The sequence below is a fragment of the Octopus sinensis genome, linkage group LG9, assembly GCF_006345805.1.
Source record: "Octopus sinensis linkage group LG9, ASM634580v1, whole genome shotgun sequence".
Classification (NCBI taxonomy): Eukaryota; Metazoa; Mollusca; class Cephalopoda; order Octopoda; family Octopodidae; genus Octopus; species Octopus sinensis.
Window position 1 is genome coordinate 90,389,602 of NC_043005.1, and position 16,387 is coordinate 90,405,988.

At 39.6% G+C, this 16,387-nt stretch overlaps 1 protein-coding gene across 1 annotated transcript in view; it reads left to right on the top strand.

Annotated features, from left to right (window-relative positions):
* Window positions 1–16,387, top strand: part of LOC115215377 (integrin alpha-4-like) — a 205,572-nt gene that overhangs the window by 133,625 nt on the left and 55,560 nt on the right. Inside the window, exons 2-3 of the mRNA XM_029784535.2 lie at window positions 4,106–4,236; window positions 11,153–11,241. Of these exons, the coding sequence (XP_029640395.1) occupies window positions 4,106–4,236; window positions 11,153–11,241 (220 nt within the window). The remainder of the gene's footprint in view (window positions 1–4,105; window positions 4,237–11,152; window positions 11,242–16,387) is intronic.

Here is a 16,387-nt window from a genome sequence, read left to right on the forward strand (position 1 = left end):
AAAGGGTTAATAAGGACAAAGTTATTTTATTAAATTTTTCATAATTTTCAAAAAGAGTTGAAACAAAAACAGTGTATTTCAAGAGAAATATAGTGACAAAAGGGTTAAATTGTTGTTTTTCAGAACTAGATGTGGTGGAACTGGAAAATAATTGATAAAACATTAAATAGTAAATAGTGTAACAAGCTGGTCTTTTAAGTGTTTTAGCTGACTGCTTTTATTTTATTCAGAGTTTAGGTCTTAAGTATTACACAAACTGTACTAACATGAATATTTTGAAAGTATTAAATTTAGTTATGGATAATTGCCAATATCAGAACAAAATCAGAAATGAAATGCTTTTTTTTTTTTTTTAATGACTAATTTTTTTTAATTATTAGTAAGTGAAAAGTAATAAGTAAAGAATAATAAAACTAACAATTGCAAAATAAATTTTATTGTTTTAATATCTTTTTTTATTAAATTTTGTTCATGTTTGTTCACAGTTGTGGTTGACATTTTGTATGTCTTTGTGTACTGGAACAATCTTAACTGACCCCATGGTGGGATGTACTTTTTCACACTTTCACACACATTATCACACTCTTGGATGTTTTCACATACACACATACAGACACATGCACACACATGCAGATACACATTTTCATATAGAAACGCATACACACACAGAAACACATACATATACATATGTATGGTTTCACACATTTGTATAGTCACATCCCCATGCACACAGCTCCATACCTGCCTTCACATAACCACACACATGGATTCACATTTTCATATTGCCACATAACACACACAGTTTCATGCTTATATTCACACACATACATTCATATAAACACACACACGGCTTCATACTCTCACATAAATGCACACAAATCCACACTGACTGTCTCATGCAGACTTGGAAAAAATATCTCTTACCATCACCAACCATCACTACCACTGCTACCACCACTCCTACCACGACCACCACTACTACCACCACCGCCACATACATTCATATATACATGCTGCCTTCCTGTCGTGTTCTTTCTCTCACTTTCCTCAGAAAATAAGTGTTGCCTTACTATTTTCATACTCCTTTTTTAGGGGTCGATAAATTAAGTACCAGTGAAACACTTGGATTGATGTAATCGAGTAGACTCCTCCCCTAAAATTTCAGGCCTTGTAGTAGAAAGGATTATTATTATTATTATTACTAAAGCAGTGCGCTGGCAGAATTGTTAGCACTTTCATCCTTTCGGGGTCGATAAATTAAGTACCTATTTCTTTATTACCCACAAGGGACAAACAGAAAGGACAAACTACCCACAGAAAGGACAAACAAACGGATTAAGTCGATTACATCAACCCCAGTGCGTAACTGGTACTTAATTTATCGACCCCAAAAGGATGAAAGGCAAAGTCGACCTCGGCGGAATTTGAACTCAAAACGTAACGGCAGACTAAATACGGCTACGCATTTCGCTCGCCGCCTTTTAAGTACCATTACGCACTGGGGTCGATGTAATCAACTTAATACCTGTTTGTCCTCTCTATGTTTAGCCCCTTGTGGGCAATAAAGAAATAAGAATTGTTAGCACCCAGACAAATTGTTTAGTGGCATTTCATCTGTCCTTATGTCCTGAGTTCAAATTCTACTGTGGCCGACTTTGCCTTTCATCCTTTCAGGGTCGATAAAATAAATACCTGTCATGAACTGGGGCTGATGTAATCAATTTATTGCCTCCTCCAAAATTTCAGGCCTTGTGCTTATAGTTGAAAGGACTGTGGCAGAATGATTAGCATGCTGGGTGATAAGTTTAGTGGCATTTCGTCAGTCCTTATGTTGTGAGTTCAAATTCCACAAGGTTGACTTTGCCTTTTGCCCCTTCAGGGTCAATAAAATAAGTACCAGTTGAGTACTGAAGTCGAATTAATCAACATAGCCCCTCTTCCGATTTTGCTGGCCTTGTGCCAAAATTTAAAATCATAAGGCAGCAAGCTGGCAGAATTGTTAGCAGGCCAAGCAAAATGTTCAGTTGCATTTCATCTGTCTTTACATTCTGAGTTCAAGTTCTTCCAAGGTCATCTTTGCCTTTCATTCTTTCAGGGTCGATAAAATAGTACCAGTTGAGCACTGGGGTTGATGCAATCGACTATCCCCCTCCAACAAAATTTCAGGCCTTGTGCCTTTAGTAGAAAGGATTATTTTTATGTTTATTGCACTGAGGTCAACTTGACCTTCCATCTTTTTGGGGTCAATAAATCAAGTACCATTTGAGCCCTGAGGTTGATATAATTGACTTAATCCCACCTGGAATTACTGGCTTTGTGCCAAAATTTGAAACCATTATTATAATTATTATTATCATTATTATTATTATTATTATTATTGAGTGAGAGAGCAGTGCATGTCATCAAAGTAACACTGGGGTACAAATATATGAAGCCCAATATACCCATCATGACAACCCGCCTGATAAGGGTACACCAGACACATGCATCACAACCATATGTGCACAACATAGTTATCTCCTGTCAAGATAAACAGCACATCACCTTGCAGGTGGGGCCCAGTTAAAATGTTCTTCTGATCAAGTAGCCCATCCTGCTCAAAAAGTCCCTGAATAAGGGTTGTTTAAGGATGTTGAACATAATACCCATGTTTCCAGAGGTGAATTATTCAAACCCCAAAGAATTCTCCTCAACACATGGCCATAATGCTCCCTCATTACTTCTGCTTGTGATCAGAGATGCACATATAATCAGCCATTAAGGGACATACTCTCATCTTTTGTCACTTTTCCCAAGGCTCCAATAATAATCAGTAGTGTCATGATCTTGTTAATTTCTCCTTCCAGCACTTGAGTATTTCATACTTCAAGCGGTCATAATACACTGCTTTTTCATTTCCTTTCTGTTTACTCTAGTGTCAAATGGCTATGCTATGTCAATTACAATGCATAATGTCTCCTTTTTGACTGCTACAATATCTGGTCTGTTACATTTTATTCTCTTAATTTGTATAGAAAAATCCCACTACAGTCTCATTTCCTCATTCACAAGGGTGAGCCATCAGAATTGATTGAGACTGGATAAATTGCTTTGCAGCATTGATTCCAGCCTTTATGTTCTTAGTTGAAATCCTGCTGAGGTGAACTTTGTCTTTCATCCTATCAGAGTTAATTAAATAAGTACCAGTCATGTACTATGGTCAATGTAATTGAGTAACCCACTTCCTCTAAAAATGTTGGCCTTTTGCTTAAATTAGAAATAATTGATTTCAAATTTTGGCACAAGGCCAGCAATTTTGGGGGAGAGGATAAGTCAATTTGATTGACCCCAGCACTCAACTGGTATTTATTTGAATGCATCTGAAAGAATAAAAGGTAAAGTCGACCTCTGTGGAATTTGAACTCAGACCCCAAAAGCAGATGAAGCACTGCTAAGCATTTTGCCCAGCATGCAACCATTTTGCCAGCTCACCACCTTCCTGATAATGATCAATATTATTGAATGTAGTCAGGTGGTGGCCTGACAGACTTGTTAGAAGGCTGGGCAAAATGCTGAGTAGCATTTTGTCCGTCTTTACATTCTGAGTTCAAACTCTGCTGAGGTTAACTTTGTCCTTCACCCTTTTGAGCTCCATAAAATAAGTACCAGTTGAGCTCTGGGGTTGATGTAATCAACTAACTCACAGTAAAATTGCTGGCCTTGTGCCTAAATCAGAAACAATTACTATTATCATATTTTACTTCTCAAACCTCTTGACTTTACTTGCTCCAGTTAATTCTGTGAGAGTGGTCAGCAGCCTGTTGCCAAAGGTCTTACTGGGTGTCTTTCCACATTGCTTATCACCTGAGTACCAATCACAAAACCCTTGCAGTCCCCAATAAAGCAGCTTTTGAGCATGTTTTCTCCTCATGTCAATCCCAATTTCTCTGACGGGTTCTCAAACCTGGTTGTTAGTGCTTGCAGTGCTCCTACAACTAATGAGATGACAGTTGTTCTCTTCATTTTCCACATTCTTGTAATTTCATATTATCATTATTGTCATCATCATCATCATTATTGTTGTTGTTGTTGTTAACTTTTATTTTTTATTTTTATTTTTATTTAGTGTACTAATCGGTGCTCCTAAAGATAATTATGACCTGTGTAAAAACTCAGACTTTAGCAAGACAGGTGTCATCTTTTCCTGTTCATCAACTACTGATGACTCCTGCTCAAAATTCTGTGTCCATAATTTAGGTAAGAAAAGTTTTATATCATATATAAATAAATTTTTAAAAAACATGAAAATATACAATGACATTAAAACTTAAACATATTAAATCAATGAGGCAGTGAGCTGGCACAATCGTTAGTACGCTGGACGAAATGCTTAGCGGTATTTCGTCTGCCGCTGTGTTCTGAGTTCAAATTCTGCCGAGGTTGACCTTGCCTTTCATCCTTTCGGGTTTGATTAAATAAGTACCAGTTACGCACTGGGGTCAATATAATCGACTTAATCCATTTGTCTGTCCTTGTTTGTCCTCTCTCTGTGTTTAGCCCCTTGTGGGTAGTAAAGAAATACATATTAAATCATTGTATCTTACATTTAAACAGAGTTACGCCTTTCAGAGGGAGATGCTCTTCAGAGGAAAATGAGAAATGTAGATATAGTACTTGTTGAGGTTATCTCTACAGTTATTCTATAGAAATTAGATGGGTGCTGGCAGACTCATTTACATACCAGGTGAAACGCTTAGCAGTATTTCATCTGTCTTTACATTCAAAGTTCAAATTCTGCTGGGGTCATCTTTGACATTCATCCTTTCAGAGTCAATAAAATAATTACCAGTTGATGTAATTGATTTATTGGGGTTGATGTAATTGATTTATTCCCTTCCCTGAAATTGCTGGCAGATGAAGGGGTAGAAACTCTTGAAGTATGGCATGTATGCCTATTACCCTTTTTTTCATCATCAATCTCATTGTTTGTTTACCAGCAGTGGCTGTGTGGTAAGTAGCTTGCTTACCAACCACATGGTTCCTGGTTCATTCCCACTGCATGGCACCTTGGGCAAGTGTCTTCTACTATAACCTCAGGCTGACCAAAGCCTTGTGAGTGGATTTGGTAGACGGAAACTGAAAGAAACCCTTCGTATATATGTATATAAGTGTGTGTGTGTGTGTGTATGCTTGTGTGTCTGTGTTTGTCCCCCCCCCCCAGCATCACTTGACAACTGATGCTGGTGTGTTTACGTCCCCATAACGTAGCGGTTCGGCAAAAGAGATCGATAGAATAAGTAATAGGCTTACAAAGAATACGTCCTGGGGTTGATTTGCTCAACTAAAGGCGGTGCTCCAGCATGGCCACGGTCAAATGACTGAAACAAGTAAAAGAGTATCTGATGTCTTGGATACAAAAATCCTTCATTGATGTGATAGCACTGCTAACACAGTAGAACATGGTATTGACTAATAAAAATGCTTGATATACTTTATAGCACATTGTGGTTGCATAATGAAATACCGTTTCCCTACAAGTCATCAATATTTACTTACCAACTTCCAGGAATGTTTTTAAGATATAAAACTTAGAAATCCAATAATGTTACACTGCCGTATTTGGTGACTATTTAAACGATGTATTTGTGGATGATTAATGGGTGCTGATGAAGTGGGAGGACCCCAAAATATGGCATATACACCTATTACCCCTTCCTCATTAATATGTACTGATAGTATCAAGAGTATAGAGGGAGAGGTGAAATTGTTGTAGGGGGATGGAGAATGAGGGTATCAGAGTATGACCAGACACACACACACACACACACACACACACACACACACACACACACACCACACACACACACACACACACACACATAAAGTGTGTAGAGATGAAAAGGTGGAGAATGCATAGGAGAAAGGAAACCTTCCTAACATGGATCCAGTGAATGGACCAGTTATCTTAGTTAACAGTAGTATGGTAGATGAAACAATTAAGGATATGAAGACTGGAAAAGCCCTTTCCTACAAAAATTACAATGTGTGCCATTCTCATGTCTTGTGGAAAACCAGGAACTATTTGGCACCAGAATATTTTCTGGTCCTAAAGAGCCTTGGCTATAAGGCACCATTTGATGAGTGGTTGGGAAGAGACATGTCAGGGGCAGATACGATCAGGAGCAGATTGCATCAAGGGCATAGACATAAAGGGTTTACTTTTAGGGCCTTATTTGTGCTGAGGTAGACAGCATAGGTGGTGTAGTGTTTGGATGGTGTGATCTCTTTATATTCTTAGTTTGAATTCTGCCGAAGTTAACTTTGCTTTTCATCCTTTTGAGGTCAATAAGATAAGTACCAGTTGAGTACCGGGGTTGATATAATTGGATAGTCCCCTTCCCCCAAACTTTCTGGCCTTGTGTCAAAATTTGAAACCTTTATTATTATTGTGCATGCTATCAAAGTGACACTGGGGTAAAATATACAAAGCCCATCATGACTACCCGTCTGATAAGGGTACACTAGGCACATGCATCACAACCATATGTGCACAACATGGTGATCTCATATCAAGATAAACAGCATATCAACTTGCAGGTGGGACCCAGTTAAAATGTTCTTCAGGTTGAGTAGCCCATCCCACTGAAAAGGTCCCTGAATAAGGATTGTTTAAGGATGTTGAACAAACCACCCATGTTTCCAGAGGTGAATTATCCAAACCCCTAAGGATTCCTCTCAAGACATGGTTATGATACTCTCCCACAACTTCTGCTTGTGATTAGAGATGCACATATCGTCAGCCACTGAGGGACATGGTCAACTGGTTAAGATCAGAAACCACAATCACCATTGCCTGGTACTGCATCAGGGCATTCATCATCATCATCATCATCGTCATCATCATCATCATCGTCATCATCATCATCATCATCATCATCATCATCATCATTATTATTATTATTATTATTATTATTTTGGTTGGAAACATGTGTAGGTTTGCAAGAGGAAAGGCATCCTGCCATAGAAAAACCTCTAGCTTGTGATTTGACCCATGCAAGAATGGAAAAATAGACATTAAAGCCCAAAGACTCATAAACCTGGAGATTCACCTGATTTCTGTGGGTTTTTGAGTGACTGATATCATAACACTCCTCCCTGAATAGGGTGTCAGTCTATGGCAGGTCTAACTCCCCAGCTGTTACTGGAACACATTTGCAGCTGAATGGACTGGAGCAATGGGAAATGAAGGGTTTTGCTCCCACCCAGTTCAGGGATCCATTATCATAAGATCCTGGTTGCAACACTCTAACTTCTTGGCCACACACCCTCAGAGGATGAGAAGAGATGAATAATGTTGAGAACACATGATGATGAGAACAGATTAATAAATACGAGAGAAGCATGGTTGTGTGGTGAGATGTTTGCTTCCCGAGCACATGATTCCAGGTTCAGTCCCACTACATGGCACCTTGAGCAAGTGTCTTTTCGTATGGCCTCAGGCTGACCAAATTCTTGTGCGTGGATTTGATAGACAGAAACTGAAAGAAGTTTATTGTGTGTGTGTGTATGTGTATCTGTGTGTCTGTGTGATTGTGTCATCCACCAACACATGACAAATTATGTTGGTGTGTTTACGTCCCCATAACTTAGCAGTTTTGCAAAAGAGACTGATAGAATAAGGAGCAGGCTTTTAAAAGAAAATACGCATCAGATTTGATTCATTTGATGGAAAATTCTTCAAGGCTGTGCCCCAGCATGGTCACAGTCTAATAACTGAAACAAGTAATAGATAAAAGATAAGAGACAGGGGTGGCTCCTTTAATCCCTTAAAACCACAATTTCATCTCATTTACTTCTACCACATCTTGTTACTAGTTTTATGGATGGAGTCATTGCTCTGATCAAGTTTCAATAATTTGAGAACTTTTATGGATTTTTTTTGTTGTTGTTATTTGTTTTAGAAAGTTAATTAGTGTTAAGTGCTTACGAGTATAATTAGTAATTTAGCAGCCTTCTTGTATTAAATTTTAGCTTGTCATGTGTTTCTGAGTTTTAGCTGCTGAATAATTAGACTGCCTTGTGATATTTGTTCTGGTTTCAAATCCAGCTGTGGTCAGCCTTGCCTTTCATCTTGTCAGGTTTCATAAAGTACAGTACCAGTCACATAGTAGGGACGATGTTATTTATGAATCAGCTCCCTTCAGAATTGTTGGTGTTGTGCCTAACTCAGAAGTCATTAAAGGCAGTGAACTAGCATAGTTGTTAGAATAACAGAAACAATACGTTGCAGTATTTCTTCTGACTCTTGAAGTCTTGAGTTCAAATCCCACTGAGCTTAACTTTGCCTTTCATCCCTCCAGAGGTCAATGTAACCCAAAATTTCAGGCCTTGTGCTTATAACAGAAAGCATTATTATTATTATTATTATTATTATTATTATTATTATTATTATTATTATTGTCATTATTATTATTATTGAGTAAGAGAGCTTTACATTTTGAGTTCAAATTGTGGCAAGGTCAATTTTGACTTTTATCCCACTGACAAAATCATGTACCAGATTTATATGTCTATGGTATAGGGATCTATAAATAATACCAATTAATGCCTGCTCTCTCTCACTTTCTCTTTCTCTCTCTCTCTCTCTCTCTCTCTCTCTCTTAAACTGTGGCCATGCTGGGGCACCACCTTGAACATTAGTTGAGTTTTAGTTTACCAAATTAACCTCGGTACTTATTTTACTTCAGTCATCATCTTCTTCATCATCATCACCATCACCATCATTACCATCATCATCATCATCTCATCATCATCATCATCACCATCACCATCATCATCATCACCATCATCATCACCATCACCATCACCACCACCACCACCGCGATCACCACCACTGCCACCACCATCACCATCATCATCATCATTATTACTTTAATCAATCTTGAATTAATCAAAGTTGGATTATTTTCACCTTTCAACTTCGAAAGAAATGTGGCAGCATTTTGCTTGAACCTCTTAAATCTGTGACTAGAATTCCTGATATGCATTTAATGACATTAGAATGATATCCGAAGAAATGCTGATGCTAAGAGAACTCTTTTGATCTATTGGATATTAAACATGAGGCCAGTTCCTCAGAAAACTGATATTATTAATCACTAGCAAGGGCAGAAGAATGACACTGAGTTGAAAATCATTTCTAGTAAGAACTGGATTTGCTTTCGTTCTTCCAAAGTTGATGCAGCAAATTAGCAGAATTGTTAGAGCAGTGGTAAAGTGCTTTACAGTAATTTTTCCAAGATCTTTACATTTTGAGTTCAAATCGTGGCAAGGTCAATTTTGCCTTTTATCCCTATGAGATTGATAAAATTATGTACCAGATTCACATGTCTATGGTATTGGAATCTATAAATAATATAAATTAATGCCTGCTCTCTCTTACCTCTCTCTCTCTCTCTCTTTTAAACTGTGGCCATGCTGGGGCACCACCTTGAATTTTAGTCTACCAAATCAACCTCCGTACTTATTTTACTTTTATTGTTTTAAGCCTGGTTCTTATTCTATCAGTATCTTTTGCTGAACTGCTAAGTAACAGGAGTGTAAACAAATCAACGGTGGTTGTCAAGCACTGGTGGGGAACAAACACGCATACACAGACGAGCGCGCGCACACACACACACACACACACACACACACACACACATGACAGGTTTATTTCAATTTCTGTCTACTAAAGACACTCACAAGGCTTTGGTTGGCCAGAAGCTATAGTAGAAGACAAGGTGCCATACAGTGGGACTGAACTCGGAATTATATGGTTGCAAGCAAATTTCTTACCACACTGCCACATATATATGTATGAATGTATGTGTGTATGTATGTATGTATATATATATGTACGTTTGTATGTATGTATGTATGTATGTATGTATGTATATATATGTATCTATATATATATATGTATATATATATTTGTATGTATGTATGTATATATATATAATATATATATATATTATATATATATATATATATATATATATATGTACGTACGTATGTATGAATGTATGTATGTACATCTCGTACCCCCACCACCATTCTTATACCCTGTGCATCATTTCCTTACTTTCTGATTTATCTTTGGGTTGCTGCTTGTCACCCGAATTCTTTTTGAGCCTCTTCCATCATTCTCACCTGTCTACTTCCACACCCTGGCACCTTGTCAACTGCATCTTTGTCTTCTTTCCAGGCTTCGGTCATCCTCTCTTACATAATGTGTGGTAGCCATGCATTTCCTCAGTAGCAAGACACCTGTGCTTATCTCTCTATCACGTAGACGTAGCCGCGACCGATGCCGGAAGTCGCCGGGAGGCTGTCGCGAGAACCACGTGGTCGATACCGCAATGTGGTCCAATCCGTAAATTCGCGTAAAATTACAGTGCCACCGCCTTCCGTTCCCCGCATTCAACACCTGGCATTAACCCACCACACACACACACACTCTCAAATGTACTCCTATTCAGTCAAGTAGGGTTTTCTCCTTTCGGTTTTCATCTTTGTCTTGTAAGTTACTTGCCAACCTTACTAGAGCTGGTGTGAAGAAAAAAGGAGCACCCGGTACATACTGTAAGTTTGTTGGCATGGGCTTCTTTCAGTTTCCAACCAATAAATCCACTCACAATGCTTTGGTCAGCTCAGGACTATAGTAGAAGGCACTTGTCCATGGTACAGTGTGACTAAACCTGAAACCTATTTCTTTATTACCCACAAGGGGCTAAACACTGAGAGGACAAACAAGGACAGACATAGGTATTAAGTCGATTACATCAACCCCAGTGCATAACTGGTACTTAATTTATCGACCTCGAAAGGATGAAAGGCAAAGTCGATCTCGGCGGAATTTGAACTCAGAACGTAACGGCAGATGGAATACGGTTAAGCATTTCGCCCGGCGCGCTAACATTTCTGCCAGCTCGCCGTCTTATAACCTGAAACCATGGGATTAGGAAGTGAACTACCCAACTGCCCAGCCATGTGTACGAACACATGTGCACATGCATGTGCATGCACTCACACACACACACACACACACACACACTCATACACACATACACACACTATGATTCTATAATGGATATATATGTTTTATACAATACGATGTTCATTATCATTACAGAATCCATTTTAGATAGAGACATTCAGAATGTAAGCAATGCCTGGCTTGGAGTGAATATAGACATCAATCCACGGAAGGAAGAGTTTGTGGTAAGAGTTTCACTTTATAACGAGTTTGATTTTCCTGAATTATAATTGATGATGAGAGAAGAAGATTTACTTTTTAATGTCAGAAGTGAGATGCTGCAAAGTTGTGAAACTTAGGCACCAAATAGAGGTTTGCTGAGACTGGAGTGAAAGGGGGAAGAGTTGAGCATAGTATGATTGAATATGTAAGGTCCCTTGTATTAACCCTTTCGTTACTGTATTTATTTTTGCTTTAAATCATCATCATCATCATCATCGTTTAATGTCCACTTTCCATGCTAGCATGGGTTGGACGATTTTGACTGAGGGCTGGCGAACCAGATGGCTGCACCAGGCTCCAATCTTGATTTGGCAGAGTTTCTACAGCTGGATGCCCTTCCTAATGCCAACCACTCCGAGAGTGTAGTAGGTGCTTTTACATGCCACCGGCACGGGGGCCAGTCAGGCAGTACTGGCAACGACCTCGCTTGAATCCTTTTACATATGCCATTAACACAGGTGCCAGTAAGGCAACGTTGGTAACGAACACACTCGAATGGTGCCCTTTTATGTGCCACTGGCACGGAAGCCAGTTGGCTGCTCTGGCAACGATCACGCTCAGATGGTGCTCTTGGAACCCTACTAGCATGGGCACAAGTACCAGTAAGGCGATGCTGGTAACAACCACGCTCCAATGATGCCCTTTAAGTGCCACTGGCACGGAAGCCGGTTAGCCGCTCTGTCAATGATCACACTCGTATGGTGCTCTTTGCACCCTGCTAGCACGGACGCCAATCATCGAATTTGATTTGAATTTAGTAAAATAACTTAGTTATCATTAAGCTAGTGTTAGGAACATAAATTGTAAGTAAGGTTTGGTGGAAGATTTTAATTCAAAACTTATGAAAACAAGACATTTGTACTACAAAGCCCAGAGGCAGTCTCAGCCAGGTTGGTAATGAAAGGGTTAATGCATTATCACTGAAAGACTTTGAGTTCCAGTGCTTAAGAGTTGCTCGTTTCCAATTCTCAGCTGGTAAACTGAGCCATATTTTCTTTTGAATATCCAATGTCTGAGTATTTTTTGAAATATAAAATGGAAATTTGAAGAAAATACTTGTCTTTATGTTCTGTGTGTGTGTGTGTGTTTCAGCCAGGTTGGTAACGAAAGGGTTAAAGGTGTCAGCTGATTCCTGCAGAAGATGTATTTGCTTTTGTGCGAACATGCAATGCAAGTCGTTGAGATTGTTGAGTGAAAGAATGCAGTGTGTGCACAGAAGTGTAGGATGTGCATTAGAAGTGTTGATGTGTATGGAAGTGCGTTGGAATGTGCGTTAGAAGTGTTGTGCATGCCTTGGAAGTGTGGTAAATGGATTGGAAACAAGTGAGGGTTGGTGACAGGAAGGGCGTCCAGCCTTAGAAAATCTGCTTCATTGATTTCCATCTGGTCCGTACATCATCATCATCGTTTAGCGTCCGCTTTCCATGCTAGCATGGGTTGGACGGTTCAACTGGGATCTGGGAAGCCAGGAGACTGCACCAGGCCCAGTCTGATCTGGCAATGTTTCTATGGCAGGATGCCCTTCCTAACGCCAACCACTCCGTGAGTGTAGTGGGTGCTTTTATGTGCCAGACGAGGCTGGCAAATGGTCATGATCGGATGGTGCTTTTTATGTGCCATCGGCACGGGGGCCAGGCGAGGCTGGCAACAGCCAAACATGGGAAAGTAGTCATGGAAATGATGATGATGAAGAGGAGGCGGGGTGGTGGTGGTGGTGGTGGTTTAGGAGGAGGAGGACACTGCTTTTGCTAATACCTTGCTGGTATACTTTTGTGATAGTTGCAGTGGGGCAAGACCGAATGGGTATCTACCTGCTGCAACCAAAGGGCCACTGGTTTATACTCCATCATTGTCACAGCTTTGTGTATTACTCAAAGACAATAATTAGACCTTGCAATTGCTCAAAATCCACCTAATTGCAATTAGGTTAATTAAGTTCCGTGGAGAGATTATTGTTTGGTGGCAATGATGTGAATTGGTGGTGGCGTTGGCGGTGGTGGCGGTAATGTTAATAACATTGATGATGATGATGATGATGATGGTGATGGTGGTGTTTGAAAGACATCAATGAAATATTTGTTTTGTTAAATTATTGATACTATGTGTAACTAACTAGACCTTAGGTATTAATTATATGTACATATTTAATTAACATGTATGCAGGCAAACAGGCGTACAGGCAGATTTCGTGAGGCATCGGTTAATGTTAAGAGTCAGAAGAGTCAGGAGAATGGATGCATTATGTGATGCTTGCGTTGGTGATGGTGGTGGTTGTGGTGATGATGGTTGTTGCAATGGTAGTGGTTGTGCAGATGGTAGTTGGGGTATTAGTGGTTCTAGTGGTGGCTGTGATGGTGGTGGTGGCTGGGGTTGTAGTTGTGGTTTTCATTGTGGTGATGGCTGTGATGGTGTTGGTAGTGGTTGTGGTGATTATGATGATAGTTTTGGTGGTGGTGGTAAAGTTTGTGGTGACAGTGGTGGTGGTGGTGGTGGTTATTGGTATCACTACGATTTGATGATGATGATGATGATGATGGTAGTGGTTGTGATATATGATATGATATGATAAGAATATTACAATTGTCTTTGTGATGGTGGTTACAGTGATGATCTTGGTGGTGGTGGTGGTGGTGGTGGTGGTGGTAGTAGTAGTTGGCGGCAGCAGTACGAGTTAAGAGATTGTTGTCTAAATTGCTTTCACATAGAACAAATTATTGATTTGATAAGCTATTTGTGTTTAGACTCCCACCAACGTGGACAGTGCATTGCAGTTCAGCTGAGGCAATGAATGAATGCTTGAAATAAAATTAATTAATAAAATAAATTAATAAAACATTGCTACTACAAATTGTATTCCTGATAATATAGCTTGAGTTGGGTTCTACTATAATAGAAATATATTTTTTGTGTGGTTGAATGCATTTTCCTAGGCAGATCTGTTCAAGGAGCTCTACAATATGGTCTACAGTTGTGCAAGTTTGAATATCAAGAGGCAATTTTAAGCTTTGCTTCCATATATGTCAAGTTTCCATTTGGGCTGGGCTGGGACTATCCGGTACCTTCCATCCAGCACTGATTGGTTGTTGTGTAGGAATGTAGTCAAGAAAGCAGGGCAGGGTACATGTTTGTGTGCGGATGTGAGGTACTATTCATTGTGGTAGTGAAGGCATGCTGTATTGCAAATGTAGAGTGGAAAAGGAGACTGGTTCTGTGGTAGCTGTTGTGTGGAAAGAAGCTACGTGCGTGCGGCAGCGTTTTGCTTGAACCTCTTAAATCTGTGACTAGAATTCCTGATATGCATTTAATGACATTAGAATGATATCTGAAGAAATGCTGATGCTAAGAGAACCCTTTTGATCTATTGGATATTAAACATGAGGCCAGTTCCTCAGAAAACTGATATTATTAAGCACTAACAGGGGCAGAAGAATGACAGCTATGGCAGAATTCTGGATTAAATGCCTAACTTAAATTAGTTTCTTTCTCCTAGACACTGAGTTAAAATTCATTTCTAGTAAGAACTGGATTTGCTTTCGTTCTTCCAAAGTTGATGCAGCAAATTAGCAGAATTGTTAGAGCAGTGGTAAAGTGCTTTACCAATTGTGTAGTGTTGAAGTGGGGGCTCATTGTGTGCAAGAGCAAGTACATGGAATGTACATTGTGAGGAAAAGAAGGCTAATTCTGTGGAGTTGTTGTGTGGCAAGTGCAGTGTGGAAATGATAAGAAGGGTAATTGTGAAATGTGGATGTGCAGTAGCTCTAATGTGGAAATGAAGACTTGTGTGGCAAGTGCAGTGTGGAAATAAAGGCATGAGTGGAAATGACAATTTATTTAGGTGTGGCTCTTGTATGATTGGTGCAATGTGGAAATGGATGTATTATGGAAGCTTGTGGTCGTTGTGTAGTGGATGCTGTTTGGAAGTGATGGCATCAGTTGTTAGTTTCCGGGATATTGCATCCTTTAAAACCTCCATGCTTCCTGAAATTCACCAACACTACACCTGATATCCCCACCCCCTCCATACACATGCACATATGTATATCATGACTCATACACTGTTCACTTTCCTGGCATTTGTACATAATTCCATGTACTGTACATGCACCTTTGATGAGTTGTAGTGTACCTGAGCACTATACACAAAAATTTCATTATTATTATTATTATTATTATTGAGTGAGAGAGCAGTGCATGCCATCAAAGTGACACTGGGGTAAAATATACGAAGCCCAGTATACCCATCATGACTACCCATCTGATAAGGGTACACCAGGCACATGCATCACAACCATATGTGCACGACATGGGATTCTCATAACAAGATAAACAGCGCATGACCTTATGGGTGGGGCCCAGTTAGAATTTTCTTCTGGTCGAGTAACCCATCCCACTCAAAAGGTCCCTGATTAAGGGTTGTTTAAGGATGTTCAATGAAACACCTATGTTTCCAGAGGTGAGTCATTCAAACCCCAAAGAATCCCTCTCAACACATGGCTATGATGCTTCCCCACTACTTCTGCTCGTGATCAGAGATGCACATATCGTCAGCCACTAAGGGACATGCTCAACTGTTTAAGGTCAAACAACTGACAAGCAAATCTGTGGTATTGAGCTGAATATTTGCTGTAGCCCATCTTTTATACCAAGACAAAACAATGTACATGATAACGCTTCCAACCAGTTAAGATGAGAAGCCATGAGAGCCACTGCTTGGTACTGCATCAGGGCATTTATTATTATTATTACATTAAAGAGAAATCACTAAAGCATCTTTGATGTCTCCTGCATTTCTTTGTCACTGCTATTACTTATGATTCTTCCAAAGTAAACATCTCACAATGTAGAGAACTGAATGAAATGCCAAGAGTTAATGGAGAACTACCACAAGAATGGGTAGAGAGCAAAGTGTTTGCCATTGGAGGTTGGCAGTGGAGGGTTTGGGAGTCTGTTTTGAGTAAGGCCTATGAAACTTTGGTGTATGCAGAGGAAGAGCCAACAAGAACAATGTAGAATCTACTGAGAAATCGTCTCAATGGCTCTGGGTGAAAAGAGGTGATTGGTGGGAGTCAGGAGAATGTCATTTGGACATGGGCCAAAGCTAGATCTACC